Source organism: Macadamia integrifolia, chromosome 5, assembly GCF_013358625.1.
Source record: "Macadamia integrifolia cultivar HAES 741 chromosome 5, SCU_Mint_v3, whole genome shotgun sequence".
Classification (NCBI taxonomy): domain Eukaryota; kingdom Viridiplantae; phylum Streptophyta; class Magnoliopsida; order Proteales; family Proteaceae; genus Macadamia; species Macadamia integrifolia.
The window spans coordinates 39,695,344-39,713,639 of record NC_056561.1 but is presented as its reverse complement, the minus strand read 5'-3'; the positions used below and the strand labels follow the sequence as shown (position 1 = coordinate 39,713,639).

The 18,296-nt window shown below is 39.0% G+C and overlaps 1 protein-coding gene across 1 annotated transcript; it reads right to left on the bottom strand.

The window, feature by feature from the left end:
• Positions 1-1,996: 1,996 nt before the first annotated feature.
• Positions 1,997-17,332, bottom strand: LOC122078069 (protein TRIGALACTOSYLDIACYLGLYCEROL 3, chloroplastic-like; the record flags this gene model as incomplete). The annotated part of the gene is made up of 7 exons (XM_042643939.1): positions 1,997-2,519; positions 4,411-4,495; positions 4,562-4,737; positions 15,747-15,854; positions 16,888-16,963; positions 17,086-17,147; positions 17,234-17,332. Coding segments are annotated over 7 exons (648 nt in total), but the record flags the coding sequence as incomplete, so codon positions are not given.
• Between the last annotated feature and the right edge of the window lie 964 nt (positions 17,333-18,296).

The following is an 18,296-nucleotide window of genomic DNA, read 5'->3' as shown; positions in this document are numbered from 1 at the left end:
TCTCTATACCAAGATTCATGATCTCTATACCAAGCTGGGGGAGGGTTATTGATTGCTCTTNAACCAAAAGACCAAAAAAAAAAAAAAATTGCAATGATTTTAATACATTGAAACCAAACAAACCCTCTTTCTTCTTCTCCTTCTTTTTTCTTTTTTTAAATTTGGGACCCATAAGTAACATGTTTTAAACAAGAAAATTTGGGAATGACATTTTAAACGAGCTTTAACTAACTATGGTCAGGAGGCTCCGGGGCTAGAATGTCCATTGGACCATGATAGAAAAGACTAAAAGGCAAAATAATAGACCCATGAGTTTAGCCTAATGGAATGGGTGTTGAGAGGCTAAAACCCGCCAAAAGATCAAAACTCGCTTTAATAACAAGTTAGATTTCGTCTCAAAACCTTAACCTGACAGGTATATATGACATAGAAGTCCCATCCTTAACAACTTCAGAACTAGATGAAGCAAAAGTGTTTATAATGAACTTTGATGTGGGAATCATATTTGAGTTTATATGTATAATTGGAATTTTTTTTTTTTTTTTTTTTTGAATTGAATATGTCTAACTTTTTGGGTTTTTTGGGTAGCAAATATGTGTACCTAACTAACTTGTCATCAGGATTATTAAGTAGTGTCCTCCTTTAGTTTCTATTTTACAAATAAGCTGTTGGTAGGGACTGTTACGATCCCATATCAGCTTATGGGGGTTGATCCGACATCGTTTTCCTATAGGAATTGATGTGAGTTGATATCGTCTTGGGTCCCCTCACCTTGTAAGTCGATTTATGGGATTGAGTTCTTCAAAGACCGTAACAATGGTATCAGAGTAGCCGATCCTCGGTCCAACCCGCCCCCAAAAGGGGCAACTTGGTGCCAAAGTGAGAGCCCCTAAGACCGGTTCAGTTTTGATTATTTGATTTGGTTTTGATTCATTTCAAGATAAAAATGTAGAAATCAAACCAAACCGAACTAAGAATAGGAAAAAATTTCAGATACCAAAACCAAAACCAAACCTACTTGGTTCTATTAGATTTCGATTTCACATTTATTCGATTTTAATTCGATTTTATAATAAGTTTAGATTCTATTTTAGATATTTGAACCAACTTTTTACATCTTTACCAACAAAATAACACTTATTTATTATAGTCCGATTTTTTTTTCCAGGCATTAAAAAGGATTAAAATTCATCATCCACATGATCAATAAATAAATAAAATAATATAATTTTAACAATTTTTTTTTACGATTAAAAAAATAGTTATTCTTTTTAGTTAATAAAACCAAACAGACCTGAAAAAAGATTCTAGGTTTTGAAACCAAAATCGAACCAATTTACTCCGCTTTGTCAGTTTTAAACGACCAACTTCTAACCTAAGGGGTAGTGCAGTTGATGAACAATGAACTTCGTATGAGCCATAAACTCGGACATCAACAACAAAAAAAAAAAAAAAAGCTTCTATTGTGGATTTTGATTTCGGTTCTACGCTGACAACCTTAGGCTGAGGTCTCGTTCATTAATGGAATTAACCAAACAAATCTCTAATCGGTATCAAATCATTCATGATCAGATGAATTTACCCTCGTGTTTAAAAAACAAAAAACAAAAAACGGTTTTTTGAACCTTTTTACTGTTAAATCATACCAATGAATCAATATCAGATTGGTCAAAAACTCGCTATACTGATCCGATTTGGATGATTTTGACCGATCTGATCCGATTTTAAAACTGCGGTTCAGAGGGAGGAACAAAAAAGTATTAAAAGTCTGAAATATTCAGGGTACAGGGCAGTCAGAATTGCCACACCCCTCCAATGAGGAAGAAATTAGTATCATGTCTAGATAGCCTCTCAAAGCATGCCCATCAAAGAAAATTTTGACTTGATTTCTGGTGCAAGAAATCAGACTAATTTTTTCTTTTTTTTATAAAACCACAATTGCCCTTTCTGGTCAAACCTCTAATCTACCACACAAATGGTCAACACACACTAAGAGTGAGAGAATGGTATTCAGTATGAAGATTTGAGTTACAGCTCTGTAAAATGTACATTTATGTAATACAAATCATAGCAGCTTCCCCTAAATCTTTTTCAATTTCCTCCACTGGGCTCCCACGGGACCTCCTCCCCCAATGAAAAAGGATTACAGAACAAATACCTAAAAGAAGAATCAAAACTGTGCTCACCTCATAAGCATCTAACCATGCAACTGAAATCCATCAACTTCGGTCTGCCACTGGCTCAAAGAAAATGATTCTCCTCAAAGTCGGGGACATGAACTATATATTTTTGCTCGGAGCATGCATCGAAAATTTGTACACTATTCACTTACGAGAGGCAGCAAACGTGGCATTAGGGGAGGGAAAAGAAGCATCCATCTGACCTCCGTCTTAAAGACTGAATTCATGACGTAAATTGGCACCCAACAGCTCATGAACAGTGAATGATACAAATTGCATGCACAGGCTGTATATTAGTCATAAGTACTTAATCGGCCCATCTAAGCTTCCGGATGCAAACTGCAAATCCAAATACTTGAAGAGATTAGAATACACCTTAATCCAACTCACTCATACCATGCCCCCATGCGGCCGCCAGGGGGGGGGACAAAAATAAATTGAGTTTTTTTTTTTTTTTTTTTAATCATCAAAACATAGAATTACCTGCATGTGTGTGTGTGTGGAGGTTCAAAAAATCATTGATATTTGAGCCAACCAAGAAGTACTCAACTGATGGCAGATCTGGTCTTGTTAATTTTTGAAACAAAGAGAGAAAAATTCAATGGAAATGGAAATTCATCATGTAATGTGAGGGAACGTGATATCCTTCGGGAAAGAAAAAAAAGAAGAGCAACCCACTGCACGAGGCTCCCGCTACTGCAGGGTCTAGGAAGGGCAAGTCTCCTTTTGAAAATTGAAGATCCCTGGTGAACAAACTAAATCAATTACAGGAAATAAAACTTCTATTTGTTCATTTACAAGCCAAAGAAATCTCAGTTGGGAGCTTAAGCCTTACGTACTCCATTTTTATCAATGACCTAAGATGGGGATCATTCTCTATTTTCAAACATTTTTGCAGGTCTCTGTGCCCTAATCAAGAAAGCCAAATAGAAAGGTCACATCAAGAATTTCCTGAAAGGGAGAGAAGTGAATATTTTCAAAGATCATCGTATAATAAAATGACAAGTTTGTCGAGTGCGAGAGCTTAAGAGAAGAATATACAAAAGCTTGAGATCAGGGATTGAGTCAAGTGAGGATTAATTGATGAAATTCTCCACAACTCTTGAGTACACGAAGGATAAATTAATCTGTCAAATACCTTTTGCTCAGGCAAGAACCAAAGGTCAGGGAATTTCTAGGACCCAATTGCGAGGAGGATTACAAAAAGTTAGCTAGGAGAAGGGTGTTTCATATCACGGGCATGAGGTTAGGGATTGGATGTCAAATTCACTATGCCCAACCTCCTAATCTACCTGACAATCTTCAAGATTCCTGCTCAAGTATGAGATATCATTGAGAAGTTTCAAAGAAGCTATCAGTAAGAACTAGTGGTATCTTAGAAAAAAAAATCAGCCCCTTGACTGATTCTCCGCAAGTCCATTCAAAAGGGTGGCCTGTGGATGGAAAACATAAATATAAGAAAGAAGTTTCTCAGCTAAGTTGTAGTGATTCTCTAAAGATACTCATAGTTAGGAATTAGGCCTAAGGTGGTCAGGTCTATATGGGTTATGGGCAAGGATTTAGTCTAGTTGACAGGGTGACAAGGATTGGAAGAATATTAAGAGGGCAGTGACCATCAAAGCTTTAGGAGGATCCTTTGCGCAGTAATAACAATAACCACTGTTTATAAAATAGACCTCATTTATATGCCCTCACAACACCATATGGTCTGGCATTGGTTGGATTTAAAAGGTATCAAATACACAGTTTCTACAGGTCACTACTCGTATAGCATGCCCACACAAGATCATTCATTCACTATCCGAAAAGAACAGGAAGAGTTAGAGTTTATTTCCTACAGGGGAATTTTCTACTACTTCTTGGCATGCTACACCATCAACCCAATGTCAATAAGAAGGGATTATCTGGAAAGCCCATGCCTTTCCAAAACTCGGAAAGTCCCTGTGCTATGGGAAGTGAGTCATAACAGAAGTGTTCAGTGTGCAACCTAGCCACATCCTGTCCCATGATATATTATTAGTGTTTCAGTTTTGTCAATGTCGATAATATTTTGCACCGTCTTCTTTTCAAGATGTTTTCTCTAATTAATGAAGTTGTTATTCATCAGAAAAGAAGTATGACGTCCTGTAAGCTGCTTCCATTTCCCCTCTTTTACTTTATTTATCTTATCTTTTTTCATTCTATGAATCACACATCATTTATTCAGAAAGAAACATTGATGCAAGCATACCTGTCTAACAATTGGATCTGTTGATTCAGTAAATTCATGAGTCATCCCTTGCCAGACGATTTTCCCCTCATGGAGAAACAATAACCTATGATGATAGACCTCTGGTTAGATTGAAACATGACAGTACAGAAAAGTTCTGAAGTAGCAATACCTATCAACAGCTCTTCTTATGGTACTGTGTTGGTGAGTGACAACTACATAAGATGCAATATTCCCTGGTTTAGCCTCTGCATCATGACCTTTCATGTGGACAGAGCGGATGAGATCTTCGACAACAGTAGATGCAATTGGATCAAGCCCAGCGGTAGGTTCATCATACAACACCACCTGCTTGGAGCGGAGGGGAAAAAAAAGACATAACTCTGTCAATAGACAAATCAAGTTTCCATTCTGTCCTACCCATCTACAAATTCATAACAAGATGATCCCTTTCTATTAGTCCCCAACAAACAAATCCCCAGACATTGGGACTGGTAAAATTATTGAACTAGCAGTCTGCATTAGCCACATCATCCCTCCACATGGCTGGAAAAGGGCATCCGTATCTGTCAGAAATTGACAAATGGTTTATCCTTCACTAGAGACTATTGTTGAAGAATAAAACAAATATCGATCCATATAGTGGATGACAACCACTCTTATACCAGGTATTTCTGTAAAAGGAGTTCTAGGCAGTCATTTCCAGAAAAGAATTAAGAAATATAATAAGCCAGTCATTTCTGGAAAAGTATTAAGAAATATAATGATACGTTGTACAACGACTAAGATAGCTACCAAGTTGATATTTTGAGTGACGGTCAACTTTTAGGGTGGCTGTGAATAAGGCAAGGTTAATTTTATCAAATGGCTTGACCTTGCTTAAGGTCCTGGAAACTGGCGCTGAAGAGAGAAATTTGTCGAAGGAATGGTTATTGTTGAAGGAATGTGATGTAGAGTCCTTAGGGAAGGTGGGGAAGATCAGAGTAGCAGGGGGGAAGAAGGGAAGACATTCTCTCACAGAGCACAAAACCAAGTCTCCATTAAACTATTCAATTCACTCTCTAACTTGTCCATCAATTACAGCCAATATATAGGGAAAAAAAAGAATTAAACTGAGATAGAAACCAGTTTAATTAGGAAACAAACCATAAAAGGAAACTAACTCAAAAGAAAGAAATCCTAACTGACTCCTAAATCCTATGTATGGTATCATAGTTGTCACGGCGTCGCCATGGCGACGATTAGGCATCCCGGCATTTTGGAGAGGGCAAATCAACAGACCGATTAGGGTCAGTCTCATTAATCGACCGCCAAGGGTCATATGGCGTTGCCAAAACGTCCCTGGCGACAATTTATTACGTTTTGTACATTAATCGCTCGCCACTTTTGTATTTTTTTTTTTTGGTTAATTATTAATATTATTAGTAATTACTAATATTGATTAATGTACAAAATTATTGGCAGGTGTAATTGAAGTGTAAAAATTAATGCTACATGGGATAAGTCCCTTATATTAAAAATGTAAATTAAGTTGTACCAAAAAAAAAAAAGTGTAAATTAAGACCAAAGAGGCTAATAGACTAAGTCATGACTCGCGACTCTCTTCAACCCTTCAACGGTAAGACTTCAACCCTAAGTCTGAAGGTGAAGACTGAAGAGACGAAGACTTCAACCCTAAGTCTCCGGCAATTGCTGCTCCTACTCAGGTGATTGTTGCTCCCGTGCTCCGGCGAAGATAGGTATGAATATTTGCCTCTGTTATGTTTGACTCTTCTTCACCTCTTTTATTTTTTTTCCTTTTTCTGCTACTATTCAGTGATTCAGTCTCTGGCTCTGCTAGTCTTCTCTTCTTCTCTTCTCTAATTCTTGTAATCTTCTTCTTCCTTGCCTCTGGTAGTCTGGTTTGTTCGACTCTTCTTCAGTCTTCACCTCTCTTTTTTTCCCCCATTTTTCTGCAACTATTCAGTCTCTTCTCTTCTTTTATTCTTCTAATCTTCTTCTTCCTCTTCCTTAGTTCCTTGCCTCTGCCCTCTGGGTTGTTCGACTCTTCTTCACCTCTTTTATTTATTTATTTATTTTTTCTATTCAACAATGTTGGAATAGAAGAGACGGTCACTCACACACACACACATAGAGAGAGAGAGAGAGATTGGAACTCCAAATTCACATTGGCACTCCAAAAATATAAAAGGATAATTCGAATATACTTTTTTGGAGCATCAGATCGAAATTCATCTGCCCTCTAGTAGCCTGGTTTGTTGCCTCCATTGTGAAGGATGCGGTCCCAATAATCTCTCTCTCTCTCTCTCTCTCTCTCTCCCCTAAAATCTCATTAATCGGTCAATGACCAGAGCTGGGATTGCAAGGCACCACCTTAGAATAGAGGTAACATGCTTACATGCATGAGTTTAAGAAGTCAATTTAGGCGGTTTAGTTTGTTTTCTTTAGGACATGATAGCTAGCTACAGCCAGAGGATTTAGAATCTTTTGCAAAGTTTATATTATCCCAAACAAATAGCTCTCTCTCTCTCTCTCTCTCTCTCTCTCTCTCTCTCTAGAAGTATTTTAAAATTGATGGTGTTCCAATTTGTTCAAGTTACGTACTTACGTCTCAATGTTTACTTTTGTGCTGATGAGAGAGACCATAAATATAATTACTTAAAACCAAAGTGGTGGTCTTATTAAAGGGACTTATAGATTGGGCAAAGATCTTCAATAAATTTGAAGTTTTGGGCTGTAAGCTGGTATTTATTTATCAGGCTTTGCATATTTATTTCTCAGCAATGTCTTTATCTTTTAATTTGGATGGATTAAAATACTTTTGTCTACTGTCTACTTTTTAGTTTTGGTATTTGATGTACATGTTGATTTTTGATGACTTGATGACATATGGCTATGTTGATTTTTGATAATTTGATGTGGCTTAATGTTGTTTTATATGTTATAGGGTATATATTGTAGGCTTGTAGCAATGCTAAATAACTTTAGAAAATAGGGAAAATAAAAAATGACATATGGGCGATTTGACCGCCATGGCAACGCCATAACGGGCGATTCATTGCCAAATCGATTAACCACCCCTCCACCTCCTTGGATCAATTTGACGCCATGACAACTATGTATGGTATTACAGTATTACTTAGAGTTTATTATTTGGAATTAAAGACTTAAAATAATAAAATACTAATTCCAACCCTTGTTGGACCAAAGCCCTGGGCTGGACCGATTCTTGTTGGCTCCTAGCTTCCAAAGCCAGTCAAGTGCACGTGTCTGCATCAGAATGGTCAAAAGGTCGACTTTCAAACGTGTAGTCAGGGACTGAGGAGGTCATTGCATGGATCTCAAGAAGGTGGAAGTTGTCCCAAACAGCATCATGCAAGGGCACCCATCATACCCAAAACTAGAAATCTTAGTATCATGTATGTGCAGCAGTTTGTAAATTAGGTGGTCCAGGTGATGCATATTCATTGGCTGAACCGGATTGACCCTTCTGACCATCCAGACCAAGATGTGTTAGAGATATCAATTATGTTAGTCTAAGGGCAGTATTGTAATTTATCTCATTATGTTTTATTTTCCTTTTCCTCCTTAGGGAGGTATGTGTAATTTTCCTCCTTAGGGAGGTTTGTGTAATACCTTGTAAATATATTAGTAAAGGATATATTGGTGTAGGTGAGGTTATCTCTCACAATACACTATTCTAACATCCATCGAGATTTTCTCTCTTCTCCCTCTTCTACTTCTCCATCTTCTTTCTCATCTCACATCTCATTGTTCCTCTCCATTTACATATTTCAACTAGGTATCAGAGATACTTCCTTATTGTAAGGTTGGTTTGAGAGTCGAGCTATTTTTCTTCTTCCTTCTTCTCTTCTCTTTGGAACCCTAGGTTACAAAGGGATTCCAAGGAAAGGGTCTTTCATATAAGAAGATTGAAGAAACCTTGAGGGAGGTATGCAAGGAGACCATGGAGACACCAATGGGAGTTTTTCTTTGAAGGAAGGGACACTTGCAGGTTGCAAGAACCGAAACCAGGCCTAGGTAAAGTTACCGCCAGCCCTGGATTGTTTTTCCATTCCTGTCTCATCTGGTCAGCTTTGGAGCTGAAACCAAGCCCATTTGGATCGCCCTAAGGTGTACTTTCAGCCCATTGGTCTCGCTACAAGCCTCCTTGAGTTGGGCAGCCACAACTCAAAGTTATCAGTCCAAATAGGGTACCGCTTGCCCTATTTTTTGGTGTTTTTACTCCTTAAAATTGTTTGCGAAGCTTCCGATTGCCATTTGCTTGTGAGGTATGATGTTTAGGGGTATTTAGCTCCTATGTTATGATCCTATACCTTGAAGGAGGTAAATGTTGTGAATTCCTTTGAAATGTATGCTTGGATTGGTGGCTGGATTTTTTTTCTGGTTCAAGGAAAGCAATTTTTGTGGTAGAGTTTGTACTCTCCACCTTGTGCGTGACCCTTTATTTGCAATATGTCTGAAGATAGTGGCCTTGGAGCCCTCTTTGGTGATGTTTCAGCCACTGCATCGATTAGTGTCCCTCCTACTCTTATGTTTTTTGATAATCCCCATACTCAGATTTCTATTGTGAAGTTAGACAGCACCAACTATTTGGATTGGGCCCATTCTGCGAAGCTTTCATTGCGGAGTAGGGAAAAACTAGGGTATATTACAGGTTCTATTGAGGCTCCTCAACCAGATGACTCGACATATCTAAAGTGGGAGACTGAAAACTCCACTGTTATGACATGGCTGATTTTCTCCATGAAACTTAAAATTGGAAGAAGGTTTATGAGGAAAGAAACTGCCAAGGTTATTTGGGACAGTGTTACTAAGACCTTTGACCATGTGGGTGATTCGGCCAAGGTTTATCAATTACTTCAGAAGGTTATTGGCATGAAACAAGGAAATAAAACCATTTTTGAGTACTATAACACTGTCATTAGTCTCTGGGAGGAGTATGATCACTATAGAGATCTCCAACTGTCCAATCCAAGGTTTACCGGACACTTGAGAAAGAGAAGGTTCTTTTGTTGCTTGGTGGGTTGAATCCCAAGTATGAGCCATTCCAGATACAAATATTGGGCCAGTCTCCACTTCCATCCCTTGATGAAGTGTGTGGTTATTTGCAAAGTGAAGAGACTATGATGGTGACCATGGCACATGCTCCTCCTCTTGAGCGGTCCGCTCTTACTACTAGCTCTCAGAAAGATTGGCGTGGTGGTGGTCGAGGCCAAGGCCCACCTCGTGGAGAGGATAGACATTGTGATCATTGTGGGAAGTCTGGGCACACCAAAGATAGATGCTAGGCTCTTCATGGTCGACCTCCTCGTGGCAGTTCTAGTGATGCTCGTGGTGGCTGTAGTGAGGAAGCTAGAGCCCACAGTGTTGAGACTGAGCATGATACTACAAGGTCTGCTCCTAATCCACAGCCAGAGCACAGTTCCCTTACTAGGGAGGATATTGCAACATTTCACAGGGTCATATCTCAACTAGGAGGCTCATCATCTTTTTCCCTTACAGTGCCAGAGTCCTCAGCTGCTGCTATGCAGGTTTCCTCATCTACTCCTTCCACAGCTTCATCTTGGGTTATTGATTCGGGTGTTACGGATCATATGACTGGTACATCTCATTATTATGATACATACTCTACTTGCTCTGGTAGAGATAAGGTCAGGGTTGCCGATGGCTCCCTTTCCTCCATTTCTGGTAAAGGTAGCGTTCCTGTTACTTCTTCCATTTCTCTTGATTCCGTTCTTCACGTTCCTGACCTTACCGGTAATCTCTTATCTGTGAGCCATCTGACAAAATCCTTAAACTGGTGTGTCACTTTTTTTCCTTCTCATTTTCTCTTTCAGGACTTGGTGACAAAGAGGATTATTGGTAATGGGTGTGAGGAGAAAGGACTCTACCTACTTAAACCTCAATCACCTTTTTTGGCTACAGGTCAGTCCTATGTGTGTGGACGTACTGATAGCAGTTATGTGGATTCTGTGGCACCAACGTTTGGGGCATCCATCTTTTGTTATTATGAGGAAATAGTTACCTCATGTATTTACTTCTTTTCCTAGTTCCCATGTCTTTCATTGTGAACCATGTATTTTTGCTAAACATTGTCATTCCTCTTATCCTTATCATGGTAATAGATCGATTGTTCCTTTTTCCTTTTGTTGATGATTAAACCCGTGCTACTTGGACTGTTCTGATGAAGCACAAGAGTGATGTGTATGATGCCTTTAAAAATTTTTATCATATGGTATGTACACAATTTGACACCAAAATTAAAATTGTTTGTTCCGACAAAGGAGGGAGTATATGTATGGTGGTCTTCAAGACTTTTTTACTGACCATGGCATTATCCATCAGCTAGCTTGTGTTGACACACCCCAACCTAATGGGGTAGCTGAGAGAAAAAACCGCCATCTGTTAGAGGTCAGTAGGAGTCTTCTCTTTGGCATGCATGTTCCTAAAACTTTTTGGTCTGATGCTCTTCTTACTACTGCTTTTTTGATCAACCGTATGCCAACACCACTACTTGGCTCCAAAACTCCCTTGGACATCTTGTCTCCTCAGTCTTCTTCTTTCTCTCTTCCACCTAAAGTGTTTGGGTGTATCTGTTATGTCCATGTTAATAAGTCTTCTCAGACAAAACTAGACCCCAAGGCACTTAAATGTATCTTTCTTGGCTACTCCTCCACTACTAAGGGATACAAGTGCTATCATCCTTCTTCCAGACGAAGGCTTCTCTCTAAAGATGTCACCTTCCTTGAGTCTACTCCTTTTTTGCTTTTCCTCAGCATTCTTTTCAGGGGGAGCATAATGGAGGTGAAAAGGCTAGTGATGAGATCCCTTTTCTATCCCCATTGCCTATCTCTCCTTTTATGCTTGACATTGGGAAACATAAAGAGGTGGATATTATTGATGTTGGTGATCATTCAAGAGGTGGTTCAGCTTCAGGTAATGATAAGGAGACCATTATGTACACAACGAGGAATAAGAAGGCCTGCAAAGAGTCCTCTTTGAATCCAACTCCTGAGTCAGTCAGGTAATATCCTTCCTTCCACATCAGAGTTAGATCTTCCTATTGCTATTAGGAAGGGAAAAAGAGTTTGTACTAATCCTATAGCCCAGTTTGTTTCCTATGACTCTCTATCCCCTATAGGTGTTGCATTTACCATTGCTCTCTCATCTGCTTCTATTCTCAAGAATGTTTCTAAACCTATGTCTAACCCAAATTGGACGCAAGCTATGACTGAGGAAATGATGGCCCTTGAAAAAAATTGTACCTGGAAGTTGGTTGACCTTCCAAGGCGGAGAACTCCAGTTGGATGCAAGTGGGTCTACACAATCAAGTACCAGTCAAATGGTACTATTGAGAGGTACAAAGCAAGGCTGGTGGCAAAAGGATATAGCCAAGTGCATGAGATTGACTATTAGGAGACATTTGCTCCTGTGGCTAAGCATAACACCATAAGGGTCCTTTTATCTTTGGCAGCAAATAAGGATTGGCCATTGTATCAATTAGATGTGAAGAATGTCATCCTACATAGTGACTTAGAAGAGGAAGTGTATATGCAAACTCCTCCTGGATTCAAGTTCCCTTCAGTTGCAAGAAAGGTGTCTTCTCAAGAAGGCTTTGTATGGTCTTAAACAATCCCCGAAGGCCTGGTTTGAAAGGTTCAGACAGGCCTTCCTGAAAAATGGCTATTCCCAAAGTCAGGCTGACCACACTCTGTTCACTAAGTGTGGTAATGGCACCATCACAACTTTGATTGTCTATGTTGATGACATTGTGGTAACTGGAGATGATAAAACTGAGATAGTCAATCTGAAGAACTACTTAGCCCAACAGTTTGAGATTAATGATCTAGGGTATAAATATATGCCAAAGGAAGTTTATTCTAGACCTCTTGAAAGAAACAGGAATGTTGGGCTATAAGCCTGCAAGTTCTCCTATTGAGCAGAATCATAAGTTGGGGGAAGATGCTGGCCCTTCTCTTATTGATGCAGGGAAATATCAAAGGCTAGTTGAGAAGTTTATTTATTTGTCCTTTACTCATCCAGACATTATTTATACAGTGGGGGTCGTGAGTCAGTTTATGCATACTCCCAAGAGTGGGCACTTGGATGCGGTTTACAACATCATCCGGTACTTGAAGTCCTCTCCAGGAAAATGACTACTACTTTTTGCCAAGCATAACCACATGAGGATAGAAGGCTTCACTGATGCAGATTGGGCTGGCTCAGTTTTTGATAAAAGATCTACATCAGGCTATTGCACATTTGTAGGTGGAAACCTAGTTACATGGCGGAGCAAGAAGCAAAATGTGGTGGCTCGGTCTAATGCAGAGGCAGAATTTAGAGCTATGGCTCATGGAGTGTGTGAGCTTCTCTGATTGAGAAGGCTTGTCCAAGAATTGGGTATTAATACTGAGGCACCTATGAGGCTTTATTGTGACAACAAGACTACCATAAGTATAGCCCACAACCCTGTGCAGCATGACAGGACGATGCATATAGAGGTGGATAGACACTTTATTAAGGAGAAGATTGACACCGGTTACATATGCACACCTTTTGTGAGGACTGGAAATCAGCTGGCTGATATCTTCATAAAGGGTCTTATTCATCATCAGTTTAGTTCTCTGCTGTCCAAGCTGGGAATGCATGATATTTATTCTCCAGCTTGAGGGGGAGTGTTAGAGATATTAGTTATGTTAGTCTAAGGGCAGTATTGTAATTTATCTCATTATGTTTTATTTTCCTCTTCCACCTTAGGGAGGTATGTGTAATTTCCCTCCTTAAGGAGGTTTGTGTAATACCTTGTAAATATATTAGCAAAGGATATATTGGTGTAGGTGAGGTTATCTCTCACAATACACTATTCCAACATCCATCGATTCTCTCTCTTCTCCCTCTTCTACTTCTCCATCTTCTTCCTGATCTCACATCTCATTTTTCCTCTCCATTCACATATTTCAACTAGATGAACCAGATCCAATAGGATTTTTGGAGTCTAGTAGGATTTTAGGGATTATTTTATTTGAGAGGGCAATATCTTTTATTTTGTTTTGTTTATTTTAGAAAGTTGGATACGTAGGAAGATTTTCAGGTTTTTGAGTTGTTTCCTTATTGGGTTCTCTTTTTTCCTTTTCCTGTTTATATGATTGTAATCCAAGAATTTAGATGGATCTGAATGGAATATGGAAAAAAATTGAGATTTTCTCAGAGGTTGAGATTGGTGTGTGATCTACTTTCTCCTTCTTCCACCTCTTCCTCTTCTTTTATTTCAGTTTCCTTTGGACCTATACTGTTACTCTGTTTTCTAGGCGCTATTAACAGCCCCACATAGTTGGTTCGATCTCCTTGGAATCTTCATCTCTCATTCTCAGAATTTGGAAGAAACATCAGTACCCTAAGGCAATACTGGTTGCAAGTTCTGGGGTTGAAAGACTATCTAGATTAGAAGATCTAACTCAAGTTTCAGGCCAGGTTCCTTTTTCTTCTGCTGTACCAAGTTGCAGAAATATAATTTCATCCGCTGACCGCTTTCTTGAGTGCTACTCGGTTGGATTCAATTGGCCATCGAATTATCAACCTCCCCCCTGAAGTTTTGAGCCAACCTGAGGCTGTTTGGGCAAGTTCGATCACCTAAAACTTATCCTGGTTCTACCACCACTGTTTGGAGGTCGAAGGTTGAAGACAACCTTTAGTGTTGCCTTAAACCTCAGCCACTAATTGATTTCCATAACTGCCTCACTATCATCCATTAATTCTGTTTTTTCTCATAACTTTCTTTGTTTCCATGTTTACCCTGGCACAGTAAATCAAACCATTCATATCCTTCCATTTTTAACTTCCCTAGGAACCATTGAGGAATGTGGTTATTTACAATTTTTCCATCCATTTGATTATTGGACTTGTGTATTATCTGGATGGGTCCATAGTGAACCCAAACAAGGTTTCTGAACCCCAGTTTGGAAGGAGAATTCACATTGCCAATGTTCTACAACTTCTGGTAGGTTATTGGATCTCGTGGATTAAACTCAGCTAATATATGCTAGTATTCAACAAAGACTGGCTAGCTATTTACAGTTTACCATCAACGCTTGAAGGAAAACATCATTGGTGGCTCTCTTAGAGTTGTATTGAAATGCTAGTGGTGGAAGAAGCTTAAGTCTACTGGAATACGGGTTCAGTGCCTCCCTTTCCTGGGGGTTGAAGTTGATAGCTTCTCTTTTCCAAGTAATGACAGAAGCTGATCATCTGGTCCAGATGGGAGAAGACCCCTTCAACTCAAAATTATGTAAAAGCTAGGGCACCTGGAATGCTATGCAAACAAACTGAGTGCTTCAGGTGAATGGCAACGCAGGACAATCTTATAGACTGCAGGTAATGGGCCCAACAACTAGAACTTTCTTACAATCTTCGATAAGCATAAGGCCAACTAGAACTGTGAAAGAAACAGCAGAGAATGGGAGAGAAAAAGATATGAGAATTTTCCATGAACAGTTGAATGTTAGACCACCATCCTTCAAAAGCAATAGCACCATCATCTTAACTATTAAATTGGAGGGCGAAAAAATTAAAATTCTGAACATGATTCATATGGCGCAGCCTTAGTATTCAATAATTATCTTGGTTACGACCACTTATTCCAAAAGCTCGAGCTTTTAAGGGCCGCAACAATGTATAAGAACACACAACAACATCCCCCACGTGCAAGCCCACACACGACTCTACACGTGAGTACGTGACACCGTCACGTCGTGGCACCATCACTGTGACACAGTATGAGGCATAGGGGCACAAGAACACACAAATACAAACCCTTCGCACATACCAAGGATCAAACACCCGACCTCCTAGCTCCAATACCACATTACAGCCACGTATCCCAAAAGCTCAAGCTGTTGAGTAAGCAGTCACAACAATGTATGGCAATACAACAACAAACCACTATAAACCTCCTAGAAGGCTTTTACTTGGACTTCGTCTATTTAATGACTCTTAAAAACCCCTACAAATCCAACAACGAACAGAAAAGAAACTTATGTAGAATTTTATATAGTACTAAAATAACCCAAAACCTTAGCTCCCAATATTACTCAAAACAACTACCATGACCGAAAAACTTAACTCCCAATATCACTCGAAACAAAAGACTCACTAAGAAGTAAGAAGAGTAAAAGCTGTACTTAATACAGCTAGTAAAATATCAAAATTTTAATTTATTATAAAAAATGAAGTTTGGATTACTAGAAATATATTTCTAGTTATCATCAATAACATACAAATTGTTCAACCATTAAATAAAAAAAAAAAAAAGGATTATGGACAGTTATTTAACATACCTCTGGATCAATTGCCTCCTTTGTGTTATCAAAAATTATAGATCGAGCTAATGCCACTCGCTTCTTCATTCCACCAGACAATTCAGAAGGCATGCAATCCTCAACTCCCTGCATAAGATCCAAATTAAATTATCCTCACATTTTCAGGGGAGAAATAAAGCAAGGATGATGTCATAAAAATAAATAAATATATAAAGCAATGATGAATCTGCATATTCACACATCACACATCATTTGGGTGCCTACTCGTGGATTTTTTTTTTTTTTTTTTTTTGTTAACCAAGGTGTCCTGGCCAGCTTACATGCACCTCAACTAATCCTCGGGGAGACTAACATAACAACCCACCATCACGATCTCCACTTAAATCACAGATGCACAGATAGGGAATCGAACCTGAGGCCGTGCGCCTATCCACACAATCTCCAATTCGCCTGAACCATCTGGACAACCCACAGATGGGTACACCTACACACACACCCACACACAATGCGTACTATAGGGTTCGATCCCACGACCTCCTCCCCTGGGCGACAGCTCTTCAAGCCGGAGCTGCCACCACTAGGCTATCCTAGCGTTCGTACTCGTGGATAATTCACAACAGAAACTAGGCACCAAGTGATTATACTTTGCAAACAATTTACTTGTGTTTTACTTGAACGTGCAGCCATGCAGGGTCCTTCTTAAATACAATTCAGATCATTTAGGTACAGATTAAAAAAAAAAAAAAAAATTCGTTTAACGTTTTTTCTTTTGGGGGGTGGGGAGGTGGGAGGTGGGAGGTGGGGGGTGGGGGGTGGGGGCATCGAGGAGATTTTCTGTTGTAACTTGTAAGAATCCACATCAAATGATGCTGATTTTTCTCTTAACTGTCACACTTCTGTCTCAACCATGAAGAAGACTAGCAAGAATCAGAAGCGCGAGCATTCATCACTGACAAAGCTTGTGGTTAGTCATACCTCAGGCCTGGAATCAAATCCCACCTTCAACCCCTCCCCCAAACTAAACTATCCAAAAAAGATGAAAAAGCAAAAACAAAATCATCTCCAGTGGAGATAAGGACATGTTTGGTGGTTAATTGCTACCCTAAACTTGAACATTTTTCTATCCTCTCCTTCCTAGATATCACACTTGCAACCATACCTTCAAGCCAACAGCAGCCAGGTTTTCCGTCACAAGCTTTGCTATTTGATCCTCGGACATATTGGAATTCTCATACCTTCATAGTTCAACAACAGATTAATAATATTAGCAATGAGAAACCAAAATACTAGTCCAGATTCCAGAACAGAAAATGGGAAAGAATATAAACCAAAATGAGGAATGTAAGATTTATCTTACAAACAGAAACCAACATTTTCACGAACAGTTAAAGAATCAAAAAGTGCCGTACTCTGGAATACCTGTTAGACAATAAAGAAACAGAGATATAACTATTAATTGGAAAAGAAAAAACCTATGCAATCAAAAATTAAATGAAAAAATGTACCAATCCAATCCGAAGGCCAGATACTTCCTCATCACTTATCAAACCATATCTTTTCCGTCCCCGAATCAAAACCTCCCCCTGTTCATAAAACAGCAGATATCATTAATATAAAAGGATAACACAATCAATGAACTATGTTTGGGTTACCTAAATTTATAGCACTTCCACTATAGAAACTGCAATAGAGAGTTTAGAAACCCATTAGCATCTCCATCAGGTGGCAGTGGAGATCCTTTTCAGCATATAGAACTTGCGTGGTATTTCTATCTTAATAAAACCTCAGATATATCAGGAAAAAAAATATTCGTTGGAAGAAAAAAAACTGAAACTTTTTGTTAGAATAAGGATTAGTGTGCCATAGGGACACAATGGGGTTTTCCGCCCTCCACTGACCCTAATTAGAGTGGGGCAGCTGGATGGGGTGTATAATTGTAAACACTTTCTTTTCCTATTGTACTCCTACCATGACTCTATCATGATAGTCAGGACTCCTATCATGACTCTCATGATTTTATATTATATATAGGGGACTTGTCACTTGTGTGATCAGTTAAAGACACACAAGCATTCTCCCATTCTTTCTGTTAACATGGTATCAAAGCCTAATTTCTGATCTAGGTGTTCAGTTTCTCAACAGACCTTCAACTTCCCTCCTCATAATTGGCTGGATTTTTGAGATTATCATCACCATTACAGAGGAGATCGACCAGACTTGTGGTCCCATCTGCCAAGTCTCTGTATCAAATCTCCCATCTTTTTTGATAATTAGGATTTGCTTATCTCAACAGTTCTTCATCAAGCCTAATATTATTTGGAGTACCTCACTACCCTTACTGGGCAATTCGATCCAAGTATAGATGTTTTCTGATGGTTGATTTTTGAAGTTCTGGTATTTCTCTTTCTCATTGTTGATTTCTTACTAGTTCAATCATGTCTGAAGTAACTACTGTGACCTCTGGGTTTGATGGACAAAGTCGCAATGACTATATGCCTTTTGGGACTAACTCTGTGAAATTGAACGGAACTAATTGCCTCGTCTGGTCCAGATCTATATATCTTACCA